At 37.7% G+C, this 18,572-nt stretch overlaps 1 protein-coding gene across 2 annotated transcripts; it reads left to right on the top strand.

Moving 5' to 3' along the window:
• The first annotated feature begins 132 nt into the window (after positions 1–132).
• Positions 133–18,572, top strand: cry3a (cryptochrome circadian regulator 3a). 2 transcript variants are annotated; one of them, XM_058389194.1, is made up of 14 exons: positions 133–293; positions 2,057–2,228; positions 6,649–6,757; positions 6,899–7,041; positions 7,227–7,411; positions 7,486–7,574; positions 7,701–7,841; positions 8,021–8,332; positions 9,143–9,294; positions 11,287–11,489; positions 13,881–13,973; positions 14,572–14,685; positions 15,826–15,989; positions 16,090–18,572. In XM_058389194.1, the coding sequence occupies exons 2-14, from the start codon at positions 2,071–2,073 to the stop codon at positions 16,093–16,095; spliced, it is 1,869 nt and encodes a 622-aa protein (XP_058245177.1). In that variant the 5' UTR covers positions 133–293; positions 2,057–2,070; the 3' UTR covers positions 16,096–18,572. The 2 variants fall into 2 exon arrangements, with proteins under 2 accessions (XP_058245177.1, XP_058245178.1); XM_058389195.1 differs by having other exon boundaries at positions 16,087–18,572.

Here is an 18,572-nt window from a genome sequence, read left to right as displayed (position 1 = left end):
AGCGGTCCTGTAAAAATCCAGTTTTATCAATGCGTAATGCTCCACGCTTCCTAAACGTGAGGCTGAACCTGTCACGTGACTGTGTTTCGACCAATCACACGGGCCGCTGCCTTCACAGGGAAATCAACACAGGGAGAACCTGCGCTGCTGCTCACACGACGCAGCAAGACGCACAGTGGGACGGGTCAGTACGCAGAGGCGAAGGCAAGAACATCGACGGTTTTTGAGTGGACCTTCCCAAAATATCGTGGGAAGAGATGGTTTTTTCTTCAGGACTGACATAACATTCAAAGGTAACCTATCTGCTGTGGTCTGTTTTTTGTACATTATGTGCTCAAAAGGGCAAGAAGTGAAAAGCGCTTTGTCGGAGTTACATAACTCGCGCGACGGTGACCCAATTTCTTTGCTGTTTCTTTCTCAAAGTTTTCCAGTAATCGCTCAAGAATATACCTAAACCTTTTTGTATTAAACTAGTCTTAGTGATCATTTTGACGTTTTGTCAGATTTAGACGTGTGTGAATCAGTGTAGACGGATGGAGTCTGGTCAGTTTCACCCAGTTTGCAGTGACCTAATTTCCACAACATAAGATGTTCGACGCTTTTAGCGACATGTCTCTGATTCCCACACATCATTTTATCTTCCTCACAATATAATAACTCAAGATGGTTAACATGAGTAAATATATATATATATATATATATATATATATTGAATTCTTCTTGCTACTAAGTTGTTGTATAATATGTTTTATAAGCTGTACCGACATAACAGCTGAAAAACTCAGACTCTTAATAATATGTCTAATACTTAGACTACTTCATTTAATCTGTTTTTCTATTCTATGTTTTTTAGTAGTTCTGTTTATTCATAATAATCTGTCTTGAGAGTGAACGGTATGTACTATTTGGAGAACAGTCTGAAGGGGAGTGCAGGGGCAGCAGTGCTTATAATACTGTTTTATGTTCAAATCAAGCTTTATGAAGAGTGATGAATAACAGATGTTGGCAAGCAGAGACTGTAAAAAATAACATCCACATAGGAATACAGGGTGATTAAGAACAGTGAGAAGTTTCTGCATCTGTTAAGATGTTTTCTTCTTGCTTTTAATTAGAATAACTGCTTCATGAACTTTTTTCTCAGACACGTTTTCTCTACCAGGTGATTGAATGATTAAAGTCATAACAGTGCATAATGTAGTGTTAGAACATGTTCCCTGGTGTACTCCTTTCCCTGTGTTTTGTAGTGTTCTCCCTGCACTAACACGCCCACTTCAACTCAATAAGGGCCGTAAATTTGCTATGATAAACATGATGAGGTGCATTAGAGCAGAGAAACCGCTAAAATGTTCAAGACAAGAGGGAGAACTCTGAGATCAGATATGGGAACCTGTGTGTTAGAGTTGAAATAGATTAGCAGCTGTTATTGCCTTACATTGAGATGATCACTAAATTGTGCCAAAATAGCTTTTGGATTCCCCGTGTTAAGTCCCTGCCAATATGGACATCACAATTGTGTCAGCACTTTGAATCAGACTCAAACGCAGCCAAGAAAGCTGAGTGTCAAAGACTGAGATTTCTGGCAGATAGCACAGATGGACAGGATGTATGCCAGAAGATGGAGCAGTCCACAGTCATGGAGGAAAAGAGAATTTAGGAAAGCAGATAACTAATCTGGGCTTAATGGTCATTTAACTATATGCACATATTTTTTTAACCTCTGGCCTATGGTTATAGATTGTGATACTGTTGCTCCTTGGTAGTGAGTGTGCACTGTTATTTATCCTGAATGGTGTGATATTTCTGTATAATGATGTGTGATGTGCATTATGTTACATGTATTACGTTTGATGTGCTTGATGTATAAAATACATCATGCACATAATAAAATAAAAGACTCATTGTATAGTGATATGTTTTTAAACCTGCGATCATGGTGATATGAGCAATTTATTGTGCAAATGTGTTGTTTGATGTTTGTTTAGCATTTTATTAATGTGCAGAACATCATTAGTAGGTTTGCTAATAGACCGTTTTCCTGTTTGTCCATCACGTAAAGCCGACACGCTGAACATGGCCCCAAATTCCATCCACTGGTTCCGGAAGGGCCTACGTCTCCATGACAACCCTGCACTTCAGGAGGCAGTGCGGGGTGCAGGTACTCTCCGCTGTGTTTACTTCCTGGACCCCTGGTTTGCTGGGTCCTCCAACCTTGGGGTCAACAGGTGGAGGTGAGTGAGTGTTTGGGTTTTGTTAGGATTTTTTTGTTTTTTTGTTAGGGTTTTTGTTATGAATGCTCCCAGTAATGTAATTTTTTGTTTAAAAATCTTGCAAAATAAACGATTCTGTGAAGTACCTGTTTCTAATACCAGTCTATATATGTATATATGTAAATGTACATATGGGTGTATATGGGTGTTTGTATGTTATTGTATTATATATATTATTAGCATATGTTTAGCTTGTTTTACAGTATCATTTACCAAATAATCTTGCATAATCAAAGTTTCAGCTGAAGGCTTCATCATTACCTAAACTTGAAATGTGAGTTAACCATTGACCGAGTACATACTGTACCGGGATTTTAACTGCATCGTGTGCCAAAATGTAGCATGCTAATTCACACACATATGTGTATACTGCCATCTGAGGCATTGTACCTGACAGGCCAGTTTTTAATTGTTTAATTAACCCCCTACATTACTAGGCTCCATATAACAGTGCACTACTTTTGCATTATTTACATATGGCTGTAAATATTAAATGCATTTAAGGGAACAAAGTGCTTTTAGTAATACAGTGCACAAATTATTCTCTTTTCACTTACTTGAGGTCTTAAAGCCAAATGAACATAGCTAAAACTAAATAACTTCCCCAGACCTGATGCTGTCACACTAATCATTTCCATATGGCGCTATTTTAAACATGTCCACCAGCATAGCAGTTTGCCAGACTGGGGATAATTCCTTCGCTAGCTTGATCACTGATTGTCGTGAGGATGTAGGCCAACTAAGAGACTTAGCAGATGCTGGAAGTGGAAAAGCTGTGAATCAGTGAGTCAGTCCAAACTGAAAGCAATCTGTCATGGATAATGTCATTGATCTTTGCTAATTTTCTGAATGGAATTTTCCCACAGCAGTTAAATTAAAAGTACACATTAAAAGTAATATACCTGTGAGTGGATCTGCTCTCATTAGGTTCATGTGTACTTGTGGCCTGCCCAGTCCTGGTTTAAGACTTGTTGCATGACAGCAATGCTGAGTATATTTCATCCAATGTGTTACCAAACTAAAACTGAACATTTTATGAACACCAGAGCCTTTAAACTAAACTAATAATAAAGGTAATAATATGATGGAGAACCTCATTATTAGTATTTATTTCAGCAAATAGATCACAAACGTGTCAAAAGACAGCAGTAGTACATTTTTGCTTTTGCACTACAAATATGTGTTTCAAATAAAAATATCTCATTCATGAATAAAATAACCACAATATGGCATGCCTCATGGACTATGTAATGACTCTTTTTTTTTTGTCAGTGTTTTTACTATGTCAGTAGGTCTCAGTGGTGCGCTTTGAATATATTTTGAACCAATTCCGTCACATTTTATCTGTATAAGCATTAGACATCAAATAACACCACTGTTGGAAACTGTGTTAAAAAGATCATTTCGAATGCTGTGCTTTATCCATGCATGCTTGCTGAACAGCAAAAATTGTCACAGTGTGATGCGTCACTGACACCTACACGAACACGAGAATAATCAGAAAAGAATGGCTTTTATTTTATTCACAAGCTTCTAAGATTACAAGATTACATTACAAGCACAGTATTTCTGACCCATTTTCTAGTTCAATGCCCATGATTTCACCTCAATTTAATCGAAAACTTTCGGCCGCACCCTCTGTAGTGGCAGACTGTCACATGACCCAGAGAAATCGATGCCGGAAATGAGGTATTTTATTTCTTTTGGAAGGTATAAGAAGTTCTGTTGTAGTTGAAAGCAGGTCACTAGGCTAATTTTATGTCCTCTAGTGGCTGCACACTTGCACGTTCATATGTAGGCCAGGGCAGTTATATAAGTGTTGTATGACTGAGCAAAGCATTGAAAAATGGGAGTTTTAAACAACTCATTCAGAGTACACAAACACTGTAGGTCAGATAGATTATTGAGTTTATATAATAATTTGCATTACTATTTGTTAATATTAGTTATTGTTAATATTTAAACAATTGGAAAATTCATACTATATTCATTCATATTCATTTCCTAACATTTAGTGATTTTGTAAATTGTTATGCATGCTTTTTGTGAATGAAGCTCAGAAAATAGGTGTGTTTAGTGGCATATAAGGCAGTTGTATAATGGAAATATGCCAGGGCGGGGGCAGTTTTCTATGTGGAGCATGGGGAGCTTTGCTGTCTGGCCCTTAATCACGGCTTTGCCAGCAGACCGTCTGACTTTGGTCTCAGTCTGAACACTTCAGTCAGAACACAGACACAGGTGGGAGGTTAACCAGGCCAGGGGCATGTTTTTACACCAGACAAATGAATTAGAGCACATATGCTTCCTGTTTTTGTTTCTGTATATTGTAGTGTAGTCTAATTTTAATGTAGGCTTATAGTTTTTTTTTTTTTTTTAACAAGTTGTAAATGATAATGTAAGAATGTGAAAAATAACCCCTATTGTCATCATTTTTAAAACTAAACCTGGCCTTGATTTTGTGCTTTTTTTCAAAGTGTTGGTTTCACAATTACAGTCACAGTCATTTATGGTTTAACTGAAAGAAGATCAATTTTTTTGGATGACCTAGCCAGAGCCCAGACCTGAATCCAGTCCAATGCCCTTACAATTTAATGGATCTAGAACGGGGTGTCCAGTCTTGTCCGCAAAGTACAAAATGGGAACAGATTTTCATTCCAATCAATCAGGAACCAAACCTGATTCCATCTGTTGATCTTGGCTTTCAATAGGCTTGGGTGTGGCTTTTGCTTTTTTTTAGGATGAAAACCTGCACCCATACGATGCAACTAGGTTTTTGCATGTTTTTTCCTTTTTCCATAAAAAAATATTACCTTCACAAATTAAATGAAGAATGGCGCCTAATCATGTGGACACACACACACACACACACACGACAGGTGGGAGCTCTGACCACTAATGATGTTCAGATCCTTTACATGATCTCAGGAGTCAAAGTGTACACAAACAGTTGTTCGAACCAAGAATATCTTTAAACCTCTTCATGTCCAGATGGGCAGTGTATGAAGAAAGCTGTGAATAGAAATGTCTGGCAGCTCTAAGATAAGACTGCAGCTTACTGGGAATGTGGGGCTGTTTATAGAAAAGCTTTAGGATTTAAATCCTGCAAAAGGACAGTGTTGCACGTGCTGTCAGGTTTAGAAATGCCTTGAATAGACTGAATATCAGTCTTTCACAATTTGTTCAACTGACTTTTACAGGCAGTACTTCTATTTGCCGCTAGAGGGTAGTGTGGTTACATGACAAATTCATGTCTGCTCTGTGTATAACTGTGCCTTAGACTGCATAGTTGGAAGGCATTTATTTTCAGGTGAACTCTTGAAAAGGTATTTTATAGCAAAGTTTTTTATCTGGAGAAATTGTTTTATGGTGGATTGTGCTTTAAAATGATCACAGAAATCTTTTTTATATGTCCTCATTACACTGAAATCATGTATAGCTGAATCATAAATGTAAGTGTGACTTGTATACAACACAGCAGACAAGATGAGTTTAGGCAGTATTTTAGCACTGTAAGCTGTTAGCTCTCATAATAAATGAGCATAATATTATGCATAATATGCATAAAGCATAGAGTAGTCACACCATGGGCTGTTTCGTTGTTATTTTTTCAAGTTCATGGGGGCTAAATGAAACAAGTCAGTGAGCTGTATTTGACCTGTAGTTGTTAGGATTGATATGTGTTATTTAATTAATGCACTTGATAATGGGGTCCTAAAAAACTCTTCTGTGTTCATGAAGCAATCTGTTTGAGCGAAATACAAACAAGCAAACAAAAAGAAAGCAAATAAAGCAAAAGAAAAAAAGGACAGCTGAAGATGAAGGAAAATGTCCTCTTTCAGCACAATATGGACCCAAAGCACAGATCCAAGTCAACAAAGAACTGGATTCAAAAGATATCGGTTTGGAATGGCTCAGTCTGAGCTCACATCTTAATCCTATTGAAAACCTGTGGAATAACGTGAAGAGGGCTGGTCTACAGGAGATCTCCTTGCATTTTGGTAAATCTGGAACATGCTTGCAAGGAAGAATTCAATTAAATGCTGAATTAAGATGTACTCAGTTGGTAAGACTTAGCACTAAGACTCCTAGCCAAAAAACATTAAAAAAAAAAGAATAAAAAGTTTATTTTGAAAATAAAAGAGTGCTGTATGTATTTGTCACATATTCATTAGAGTAAAGAAAAATATCCCAGCTTCTTAGAATGCTGGTGTCAGAACACAGAATTAGCAATGATTTGTCAACCTTGAAGCAGCAAGGATTAAGTCAAAAAATGAGCAAATACATCTTTGCCCTCACTGTACACTGACTTACTGAAATGTTCATTAAACTGCCAGTATTACTTCACATTGGAAGAGAATTTGTTTGTGTTTGTTTTTTCTAGATTTCTCCTTCAGTGCCTAGATGATCTTGACTCCAGTCTCCGGAAGCTCAATTCACGCCTTTTTGTTATCCGAGGTCAACCAGCCAACGTTTTTCCACGACTGTTTAAGGTAAAATTCGTTGAATATACCAGCTGCCTCAGATTCCTAATAAACTATTCTTGAACTAGGTCATTTTATGGTTATTTGAATTATTTGAAAGTTATTTGAGTTTTCTCTTGAGTCCTTCCTCTTTGCTTTTTACCCCTTCAGGAGTGGGAAATATCCAGGTTGACCTTTGAGTATGACTCAGAACCTTTTGGAAAGGAGCGGGATGCTGCCATTAAGAAGCTTGCAATGGAGGCTGGGGTGGAAGTCATTGTCAAGATCTCACATACACTTTACAATCTGGACAAGTATGATATATGCTTTAATCCATAGTGTTATAGAATGCCAAAATATAAGTTCCTCAAATAATACCATTCTAATAAAATCTATAAAATGATTTAGCAAATTATTTGCTTATTGAAAATGTCTCACCAGACAAACTACCACTAAGACGCTTTCTCCATTTGCTTTGTCCATTCTTTTTTCCTAACAGAATCATTGAGTTAAATGGAGGTCAGCCACCCCTCACCTACAAGCGTTTCCAGACTCTGATCAGCCGTATGGACCCACCAGAGATGCCAGTGGAGACCTTGTCTAGCACCCTTATGGGCTGCTGCGTCACACCTCTATCTGAAGACCATGGGGACAAATATGGCGTGCCTTCTCTTGAAGAGCTGGGTGAGATGCCTATGATTTATTTATTTATTTAAACATTTGTGAATAGGTGCTAATTATTTCATCTTTTTGTACAGGCTTTGACACAGAAGGACTACCCTCTGCTGTGTGGCCAGGCGGGGAGACAGAAGCACTAACAAGGATTGAGAGACACCTAGAGAGAAAGGTGAAGGAATTAAAATAGGAAGCCTTGAAATTTAGATAGACATGTACTACATGTGAAGTCAGACTGTTATGTTTCAGCCTGGTGCAATATATTATTTTTATGTCACTGATTATGACCCTTTTCCAGGCTTGGGTGGCCAACTTTGAGAGGCCAAGGATGAATGCCAACTCCCTGCTGGCCAGCCCCACAGGCCTGAGCCCTTACCTTCGCTTTGGCTGCCTCTCCTGTCGCCTCTTCTATTTCAAACTCACAGATCTCTACAGAAAGGTTGGTCAACATTTCTTCTAATTTCAGTAACAAACAGGAAGAAAGTATCATTTCTTTATTTTTTTAGTATAGGATATAATTATGAGATTTGTTTTAGAGTTTGTTTGTTTTTAAGCCAAGAATGGAATATAACTTTTAGGACTCAAGTAGATCAATCACTTATTCACTTTTTTTACTAGGTAAAGAAGACCAGTACCCCTCCCCTCTCCCTTTATGGTCAGCTGCTTTGGCGAGAATTTTTTTACACTGCTGCTACCACCAACCCACGATTTGACAAGATGGAGGGCAATCCCATCTGCGTGCGCATTCCCTGGGATAAGAACCCAGAGGCACTGGCCAAATGGGCTGAGGCTAAGACTGGTTTTCCATGGATTGATGCTATCATGACCCAACTGAGGCAGGAGGGCTGGATCCATCACCTGGCTCGTCATGCTGTGGCTTGCTTTCTCACCCGAGGAGACCTGTGGATCAGTTGGGAGGAGGGAATGAAGGTGAATTGCACATTTAGGGAACAACTGTCCACTTCATTAGGAACACCTGTACATCTGCTCTTTTATGCCGTTATTCAGTCAGCCAGTCATGTGACAGCAGCAACTGTAGACTTTTGTGTTTGGAGATCAGCAGTTTCTGAAATACTCAGTCTAGCTCTTCTGGTACTAGAAAAGAACATTAAGTGAAGCTTGTGTCCCTTATCTGTGTGGTTTTTTAATTGTGCTGCTGATTAGATAACTGCATGAATGTGCTGGTCTACAGGTGTTCCTAATATATTGGATGTTGATTATATATATCATGAAATGGAATAAGGGGAGATTTGTTGAATGTATAGAACTAAATTTCTGGTATTTAAATGTTTGGTATTCACAAAAAAAGAAATTATTAACCAAGTAACATTTCCCATGAAAAAACTGATATAATTAGCGTTCTAATTCAAGAATTTATCACTTAAAACCAACAGTGAACCATATGGTAGCATTTTTAAATAGTAATTTTGTAGGGCAGTGTGGCTGTGCAGCAGGTAGAGATGACAATTTCCAGGTTTGAGATCAAGGGTTTAAGAGATGTGCGTTGTTTTCTTTGTTTCTTTTTTCTGCTAGTTCTGAAAGAAATCTCCCGTGTATACTCCAAATAGTTGTAAAAACATAGTTATATGTGTTCTTGAGATTTTTGGTTATTGGTCCTGAATGAAAAAGCGCACTTAGTAGTGGATACAGACTTGAACCCAACTGCAGGTCAAACATATTGCTGCAGTACTGTCATGGCCATTATTGTTAGAAATGTGTAATGCAAGCTGTGATTGACAGGTTTTTGAGGAGCTCCTACTGGATGCAGACTGGAGTGTGAATGCGGGCAGCTGGATGTGGCTCTCTTGTAGCTCATTCTTTCAGCAGTTTTTCCACTGCTACTGTCCAGTAGGGTTTGGTCGGCGCACTGACCCTAACGGGGACTTTATTAGGTAGGTAATGTGGGCCAAATATGGTTAGGTAGTAAGTAACACTGACAGCTTTTGCACATGAAGAGATTTTTAATCCAGACCTTTCATTAGTATTGAATCTCATTAGAAATGAGTTACTGCTGTTGAACCGCTGTTTTAGAGAGAGATAAAGAAAAGTATATTAGTAGGATTGAGGACAGCTGTTTTCAGAAGCCGTGGTAAGTAAGTTTTTTTTAAACAGTTAAACATAGATAGTTATAGGGCATGTATAACTGTAAGTGTGTAATATAGCCTGTAGCTTATTTTATATGGATACACTTCTGTACTGTCTCTGACTTTACTCTCCTGTCTTTTTGCTCTTTATAACGTTATTATTTTTATTTTTATTTATTTTCAACAAATGCATTGTGTGTCATTAACATTATAGCTTAAAGTATATTTCTGATCTGTTTGTTGTCTTCTCGGGGATTGGGTGAAAAGTTCATTTTTTCCTTTCCCCTTTGTAACTTGTGGTTGATTGCTATTAAGACAAAAGCCATTCTTAGCCAAAGCATTTGGAAGCCTGTTAGCTGTGATTCTGGTTGAAGCTTGATGCTTTTTCTCTGGGCAATACAGTAGCCTGTTCTTTAGCTCGGTAGCATCTCGTTTCATCAAAAGGGATTTTAACCGCTTGGTAAGGAAATACTAAGCCCAGTCTGCATTTATTTCATAGAGAGCTCCAATGCATTTCCCAGAGGGCATGATGGGAGGCGGGGTCCAAAGCCAGGGATAACAACATTCTTATCTAGCTTTGGGCAACTCCTCTTTAACAGACTCTTTATGAAATGTTTAGTGGTGCTCTTGGTGTTAAATGCAGCCCTGCCTGTGCAAGAGAACAATAATAATGGAATGTTTTTTTCTTGGGCTTTTTTTTCTGAGAGCACAATTAATGCTCAAATTCTATGCTAAAACTCCTACAAATTCTTGATGTTTTCTGGTGCATGTAGTGGCCTTCCCCAAAACACTCAATGCCCAATATAAATATTCCTGGTTCTGTTAATTTCTTGTCCAGGCAGGATGTGAATGTTCCTGGCGAAAGGGTTGTGGTCCCTTTTGGTAAAACGAGGGGGCCACCCAGCAGCTGAGGACAGTATACCGTGTTGCTCGTTTGACAGCTAGCAAGTTTCTCTGCATTGGCTTGGGATCACTTTCGTCTCAAAAGCGATCAGTAGCAGTGTGAGGGGCAGGGAGTGAACCTGAACCTCTTACTCAACCCTGAGTTTCAGTTGGGCAGCTTGGGTGGGTTATGAGCGGGGTGGTGCTTGATTGGATGGATCTGGCGGACACTAAGCGGGTGGGAAGGGTTGGTCACTGCCTCTGCTTTCTAACGCGTGTTATAGTAGGAATCTCCGTAGTGTCTCAGCACAGGCAGAAACTGTTGGTTTATACTGCGTCCGCCTGTCCGCAAGCATTGTGGTGACATCGAACACCTTCTGTCCAGGCTCTGGTAAGGTGGAACTTGTAGGTAGGTGGCCTTTCTCTGTCCTGGGACCAGAAGAAAAAAATCCATTCAGCCACACGTTCTGAATTCTAATAGGGCTTTATTGAATTGCTCTGAATTGACTGATTCCTTATAGTGGCGTGGTGACATGTGCATTAGTATTATAACATGACAATGATCATCTGTAACTCTGCCACATTGTGTGCAAAAATGTCCTTTAAAAGCAACAGTATTTGCCTTAATTTTCCAAAACCAGTACTTTGATTATTTTTTTCAGTACTACAAATGTATTTATGTCTAGTTTTAAAAAACAGATTTGAGTTGAATGTAGTCCATTTTTTGCATCAGTTCCTGTGTAGCAATGTATGCTCTGAATATATGAATATGAAGCACATGATTAGAGAAACCCATGCAGTATTACATATTAATCATAAATCCATCTTTTCTGTAATGGGAACCTGACAACCACCACACACAGCCTTTCCTGTATCTATGATGAGACTCTGCGGTTTAATCTCTCCTTGTCCTTCCAGACGCTATTTACCTATTCTTCGAGGTTTTCCGGCCAAGTATATCTACGATCCATGGAACGCCCCAGATTCAGTGCAGACTGCAGCAAAGTGCATCATTGGAGTCCATTACCCAAAGCCCATGGTGAACCATGCAGAGGCCAGTCGCCTTAACATTGAAAGAATGAAACAGATCTACCAGCAACTTTCCCGTTATAGGGGACTGGGTAGGATTTTACCCAAAATTTCTGTACTGGATGTTGGTTTCATTAAGTTACGTTTAATGACAGATGAAGCATTTTGCAAAAAAAAAAGTGTTAGGAGATTAACTTTGGGTTTTCCTGGATTGCTCAGTTTCTAAACATATTTACTAAGATGTAAGCAAACTGTATTCAGTTTATCACCAGGCATATACACTACTGCTCAGAAGTTTGGGATCACATAAAAATTGGATTTTTTTTCTAAGGAAACACACGAAATTAGTCTGAATAGAAAATATAGCAAAAGAACAGGACATGCTGACATGTCAGAGTTAGAAATAATGATTTTGATGAAAAAGATGAATCTTTTCTTTAAACTTTTAAAGAACTTTTTATCAAAAAATCACCTTTTGCAGCATTTACAGCCTCGCAGACCTTAGGAATTCTAGCTGTCGATTTTTCAAGATAATCTGATGAGATTACACCCCATGCTTCCTGGAGCATATCCCACAAGATGAATTGGCTTGATTGAGTCTTCCTCTGTACCATACGGCCAAGCTGCTCCCACAACAGCTCAATAGGGTTCAGATCCGGAGACTGTGCTGGCCACTCCATTACAGACAGAATTCCGGCTGACTGCTTATTCAATTAAATATTGCTGATGCATTTTAGAGGTGTGTTTTAGGTCATTATCCTGTTGTAGGATGAAATTGGCCCCAATCAAGTGTTGTCCACAGGGTATGGCCTGGCGTTGCAAAATCTTGTGATAGCTTTCCTTCCTCAAGGTCCCTTCCACTCTGTACAAATCTCCTATTTTTTTTATATATATTATATTATATATAAAATAAATAATATTTATTTTTTATACTCCTATTTTACCACCTCCAAAGAACCTCCAGACCATCATGCTGCCTCCACCATGCCTGACTGACTGTATTAAGCACTGTTCTAGCATCTTTTCATTTGTTCTGTGTCTCACAAATGTTCTTCTGTTTGATCTGAAGACCTCAAACCTGGACTCATCTGTCCACAACACCTTCTTCCAGTCTTCCATTGTCCAATGTCTGTGCTCTTTTGCCCATCTCAGTCTTTTGTTTTTATTGGCCAGTCTGAAATACAGCTTTTTCTTGGCAATTCTGCCATGAAGTCCAGCATCCTGAAGTCTCCTCTTCATTGCTGATGCTGACACTGGTGTTTGACGGGTACTATTTAGTGCAGCTGCCAGTTGAGGACTTGTGAGGTGTCTTTGTCTTAAACTACACATTTTCAGATATTTGTCTTCTTGCACAGTGGTGCATCGGGGCCTCACACTCCTTTTTCTGTCCTTGTTAGAGCCAGTTTGTGCTGCTCTCCGAAGGGAGTAGTTAACAGTATGATAAGAAATTTTAGGTTTACTCGCAATTTCTCGCATTGAGTAGCCTTCCTTTCTAAGGACAACAATAGACTTTACAGATCTCTAATGAAAGTTTTTCTTTCTGGCCATTTTTAACCTGTAAACAAACAACTGCTGATGTTCAGATACTAAACTAACCTAAAGAATGCCATGCTTCCTTGTTTGCTTTATTAGTACAACGGTTCTTAGCTGTGCAACACAATTGCAAAAGGGTTTTCTCATAATCAATTAGCCGTATAAAATGATTAACCTGAGTTAGCAACCATACCAGGAGATTGACTGACAATTGCTAATAATAGGTCTCTATGCAAAAATGTATATCATTCTTTAAAAATCATCACACTAACTTTAATTGTTTGTGAAATGGATAAAATTGTTTGTGAATTGCATGAAAATGTGTTTTTCTTTGGAAAACAAAGAAATTTGCAAGTGATCCCAAACTTTTGAGCATTAGTGTATATTTAATTCACAGATTCAGATTGTATGCACAAAAGACTCTATCCAGTAAATTGGCCATGTTCACCAGTACAAACAGTACAGACTACTGATCGAAAGGTTGTGAGTTTGAATCCCAGGTCTGTCAAGCTGCCAGTGCTGGTCCCTTGGGCAAGGCCCTTAACCCTCAATTGCTCAGGTTTATAAAATGCGATACATGTAAGTCACTCTGGATAAGGGCATCCTCCCAAATGGCATAAATGTAAATTCCATTTGACTTTAAAACTTTATTTTAAAGTTTATACAAATTTCATTTGCTTTCACTTTTCTACTCCAGATTAAACATTTTATACATCTTTGCAGTGAACAATACTGAGAATTTTTGACACATACTGTATCAACAGAATTGGTGATGGCCTTTGTCATTTAAAAATATTCCTGGTATGAGAGAGGGACTTATGTGAGTTTTGGTCTGGACAATTTTGTTTGAATAAATTGCAAAAAGTAGAACATTGGAAAATCCCACATGTTTATTATTATTAATTCCTTTTAGTAAAGAGCATCCTGACATCTGTTTTTCAATTATGCAGGACTTCTGGCTTCAGTGCCATCTACGCACAACGGGAATGGGAACGGGATGGCCTACTCTCCAGGAGAACAGCAGTCTGGGACCAGCACACCAGGTGAAAATCAGCATCATCTGGCAATACTTCACACATCTAATTCGGTTTTCTTCAGAAAATATCACTACCTCTTCTTCCTGAAACCCAAGTAACGTAGAATGATGAAAGCCAAGACCATCTGACCTAGCCTGAATGAACTTACTTTTAAAACTCAGCAAAGGATCCTTTCATAACTCACACTATGAAATAGCCTGTGGTCATTTGGTCTAAAAAAGAAGAAGCATACATTATAAGCTACACTGAGTTTTCCTCATTTACAATTTCACAGTTACCTCCTGTACTATTTAAAGAAGGTATCACACTCAATATTTATGAAATAACTGAAAGGGAGAAAGGTGATTCCTGAATTGGCACCTACTTCCTGTTTCTAATTTACCCCAGCCAAAACTTTCTTTCTCTCCTTTACAGTTCCACAATCACCCATTCATTAGCATGATCATTATCATTAATGGAGCGATCAGTGAAGATTGTGATCTGCTCTTACAAAATGTATATGAATTTGTGTAAAAGACATCTAAAGACACAAGCAAAGCATTACATATCAATTCTTTTCTTTCAGTTCTAAGTACTTAACTTTTTGTAATTTGCATTGTGACAGCACCAGCCGTGTCAGGCAGCTCGGTTGCCAGTGGTAACCGGAGTGGAAGTATTCTGCTGAACTTTGACAGTGAGGACCAGGGACCAAGCAGAATGCAGCAGCAACAAAAGCTAGGTGAGACTGAAACTATGAGAGAATGAAACCGTTTCATAATGGGACAATGCACTCACTGAGCACTTTATTAGAAACACTGGGTAGGGCCTCCCTTCACTCTCAAAACTGCTTAGCTTCTTCATGGCATGGATGTTGGAAACATTCTCGTCCATGTTGGTATGATCAAGCAATTTCTGCAGCTTTTTCACATGTCCTTTCATACTGCAAATCTCCCTTTCTACAACATTCTGAAAATGCTCTATTGAATTCTGATATGATGACTAGGAAGGCCATTGAAGAACACTGAAATCTTGTCATGATAACTTTTGCTTTGCAACATGGTGCATTATCATGCTGGAAGTAGCCTTTAGAAGGTGGTCTAATGATGGCCATGAAGTGATGCACAGGGTCAACAACAATACTCAATTATTCTGTGGCATACAAGATGACTGATTGGTATTAACAGGCCCAAAGTGAGCCAAGAAAACACTAAACCACTTTCACCAGCCTGGACTGTTGACATAAGGCAGGTTGGGTACATGGATTCATTTTGTTTCTGTCAAATTCTTATACCATCTTTGTGCCTCAATCAATCAAGATTCATCAGACAGTCTCAGCAGATTTCATATTACCTGACTCTAGCCATGCCATTTCCAATAGCAATCAAGACTACCAGTCCAAAATCTCTGTTGACATAACACCTGCTCAGCATCTAGGTAATGACTTAGAGTCCAGAAAAGTCTTTCATCATGAATATCAAAAGTCAATATTTTCATGCATATTCTTATTTACAGTGGACTAAAAGATAACATGATAACCATGAGAGTGTACTGGGTAACAATTACAAAAACTCGAAATGAAATTAATATAGTCTATAACAGTAAGCTTCGTTTGTCAAGCAACAAAACAGGAAAGATAAGGGCATCATTTAGATGGTTTTTTGGATTTAACTTGATGCAGTAATGCAGTAATTACTTAATTTGATGTGGTTACAGGCTTTTATATAGTGAGGATTTTACAGCTTCAATCACAGCACAGCACAGATTTAGGGAACCAAGATGGTTCCTGTTCTATAACACGGAAATAATTATTTTTAATAATTATAATAATTATAATTGTAACCCATTTTCCCTCATTGACCTCTTCTTTATTCTGTTTCAGGACGTGTGCTTCACACAGCAGCACAGCGTGTCACATGTAAGAGGGAGCGAGAATCGGAACGAGACACTGAAGGAGACGACACACTCGTCACCTCTAACAAGCTACCGCGACAAATGACAGAGATCTCTACTGTGCACTGCACCAATGGCAACCAACCTGATATGGTAAATGAACCTAACATCGGCTAATCTCATATTCATCATGAGCCACACCCATATGACATGTCTGTATCAACTGTACTCTTTGCTCTTTGTTTTTCAGTAGAGCTAGATGGACATATCAAACTGAAGTGAACATGGAAGCAACCACTGGTTTCAATATGAAGACTTTTTCTTTCTTTGTTTTTGAAGGAATTGGGAATTGGATGCTGGGCCATATGGCTTATTAATAACCTGAATGGTCAGTTATAAAGAAGGTGAATGTATATGACACAGAGAAACTGGTCATTTCCCATTCAGAACAATATATATTTATTTTTTTGTTGGCAACATTTTTGTCAGTTAATGCAGGTAAATACTATTTTTTTTTTTCCAGGAGAATATGCTACTGGCTCTAGAGTATTTTGTAAATCTGGAAATCTTTTATATAAAGAAGAATCTAAAAGACATCAGATCTTTGCAGCAGCCAGCATATGAGTATTTATATGCATTAATGAGTCTTACTCACACTATGCTAATTACATTTGAATGCAAAAGTTTGCATACTCTTACTTTTAAATAATAAAATCAACAATGCAACATTTACTGAGAGTAAAAAGTTTCTTGATATTTCAGAATGTGATGTAAATATGTTATTGTTATTTCTGTAATTCCGCTTGCCTCTAAAACGCATTTTCAGGATTTTTGTGTATCACTGACAAAAAGCATTTTTTAAAGAATATTTTTCCACTCTTTGTTTATGTTTTTGTCTTTTTTTCCCTTTCATTTTACTACTAGTAATAGTGTCACTAAAACACTTTTTTATTACACTCTTCACCAGTTTTGTAACGGTCAGTATTTTCCATTTTAGGTCATTTTTACGGCTACTGACTCATAACTGTTTATAGCGTAAATAAGAATTAGCAAAGTAAAAATGTTATCTGGTTAATTAAGCACATTAAAACAAATCAGAGCATGTCATTGGAGGTGTGAACTTTTTCAAATTGCTAATATTGATAAGAGCAACGAAAGTGCTGTAATTTGAACCTTAAAAAAAAGCATGTTATGTTTTGTAAACAGAAACCATAAAACAAGAGGAATGCAAACTTTTGCACTCAAATGTGTATTAATTAATATGGTTGTCACTGTTTTCTCATTTTTAAAGTCACACTTTGCTCTATTTTATATTTGTAAGAGATAAAGAGAATTATAATAATGCTATTTTGTTCATTTATGTCAGGCTTTATTCAAGGCAGTGTTCAAAAGAACAAAACGTCCTGGACACTAGTATTGTAAATAATGTACGTTCATTGTTAGATTCTTGTGGTGATATTGTTTCAGTTAGAAAAGCAGTATGTTTATTGAAGTGCCCGTTTCGTTTTATTTAGGATTGAACGAACGTCATTCTAGAGTGCTTCATAGTATAGTAGTCTTAGAGAAACAAACCTTTATTGTTTTTTTTGTTTGTTTGTTTGTTCGTTTGTTTGTTTTTAAGGACCTTCTGGTCCCACCTCACAGCCAGCAAATGCCTAAAGCACAACAAAATACTGTTAATGAATGGGAGTAACTGGAGATTGTGTTCATACCAGCTATTCATCATAATACAGATGCATAAAATATGTCATGTCAATCTACTTTTATATACCTTTTCTCCCCATTCTTTTTTGCATTAAGAAACTTATTCACTGTAAATCAGTTCTACTTGAACATGTGTGGAGGCATTCCAAAGGCGTCTTTATTTTCCTCCTGCTGAGAGTTTGTATGCTTCTCCAAACTGATGGAGTAATGAGCCATTTTTTTTTTTTTTTTTTGGAGTAAATGACTTTTTTTTAATATCGAACAGTTAGAAAACCCAACAGTAAATAGTACAGCTATTTCCAAAGGTTTTTTTCTGCATATACCAAAATAACAGAGTAGAAATCACAAAAATGTCTTTGTACAAAAACACAGAAGAAAACTTTTAATACATAATACATAATTTTTGAAAGCACTTAAGGTGCAAAATTGGGCATTGTGCTTCTCTTAAATAATGTATGTATCTAATTGCTACTGATTTTTAATTTTTTTTGCTGGTCAGTTGATCAGTGTCCGTCTTAAAGCAGTTCCATTTGCATACACGTTTACAATGTCAACAGTCCAGGTGCCCAGTAAGAGTTCTTTCTCTATAACATGTAAATATAGGCCATGAACCTTATTCCTATGTGTGCAGTGGTTAATCAGTGGTAACTGATGCGTAATTTGCTGAATTTGTCTTTGTGCTGTTCTGACTGCTGTTGGAGTAGTAGCATCTGTACTGCGATTGATGTAGAAAAAAGACTGTTACTACCAAGTGTAAGGATGCACCTACTGGGGTGTAAGGACTTCAATTTCGAATGTTGAGAGCGCTTTTGAACTCATTCCTGTGTGCTGTTGTAGTTCTCTATATTTGTCACCACAAAATAAGACAAGTCTTTTTCCTCTACTTGGATTTGTTTTGTTCATTTTATTTCCTTTCTGTGAAATGTGTTTGACTTGACACTTTCTACCTATCCTCTAGTCTTTAAAAAGTCCTTGTGCAAAATGAGGTTGAAGACAGAAGTAAAGTGTTGAACCATTCAGTTCTTTTTGTTA

The sequence above is a fragment of the Hemibagrus wyckioides genome, linkage group LG05 (genome assembly GCF_019097595.1).
Source record: "Hemibagrus wyckioides isolate EC202008001 linkage group LG05, SWU_Hwy_1.0, whole genome shotgun sequence".
Classification (NCBI taxonomy): Eukaryota; Metazoa; Chordata; class Actinopteri; order Siluriformes; family Bagridae; genus Hemibagrus; species Hemibagrus wyckioides.
Note: the sequence above shows the minus strand (reverse complement) of the source record. Positions and strands in the feature narration are given on the sequence as shown.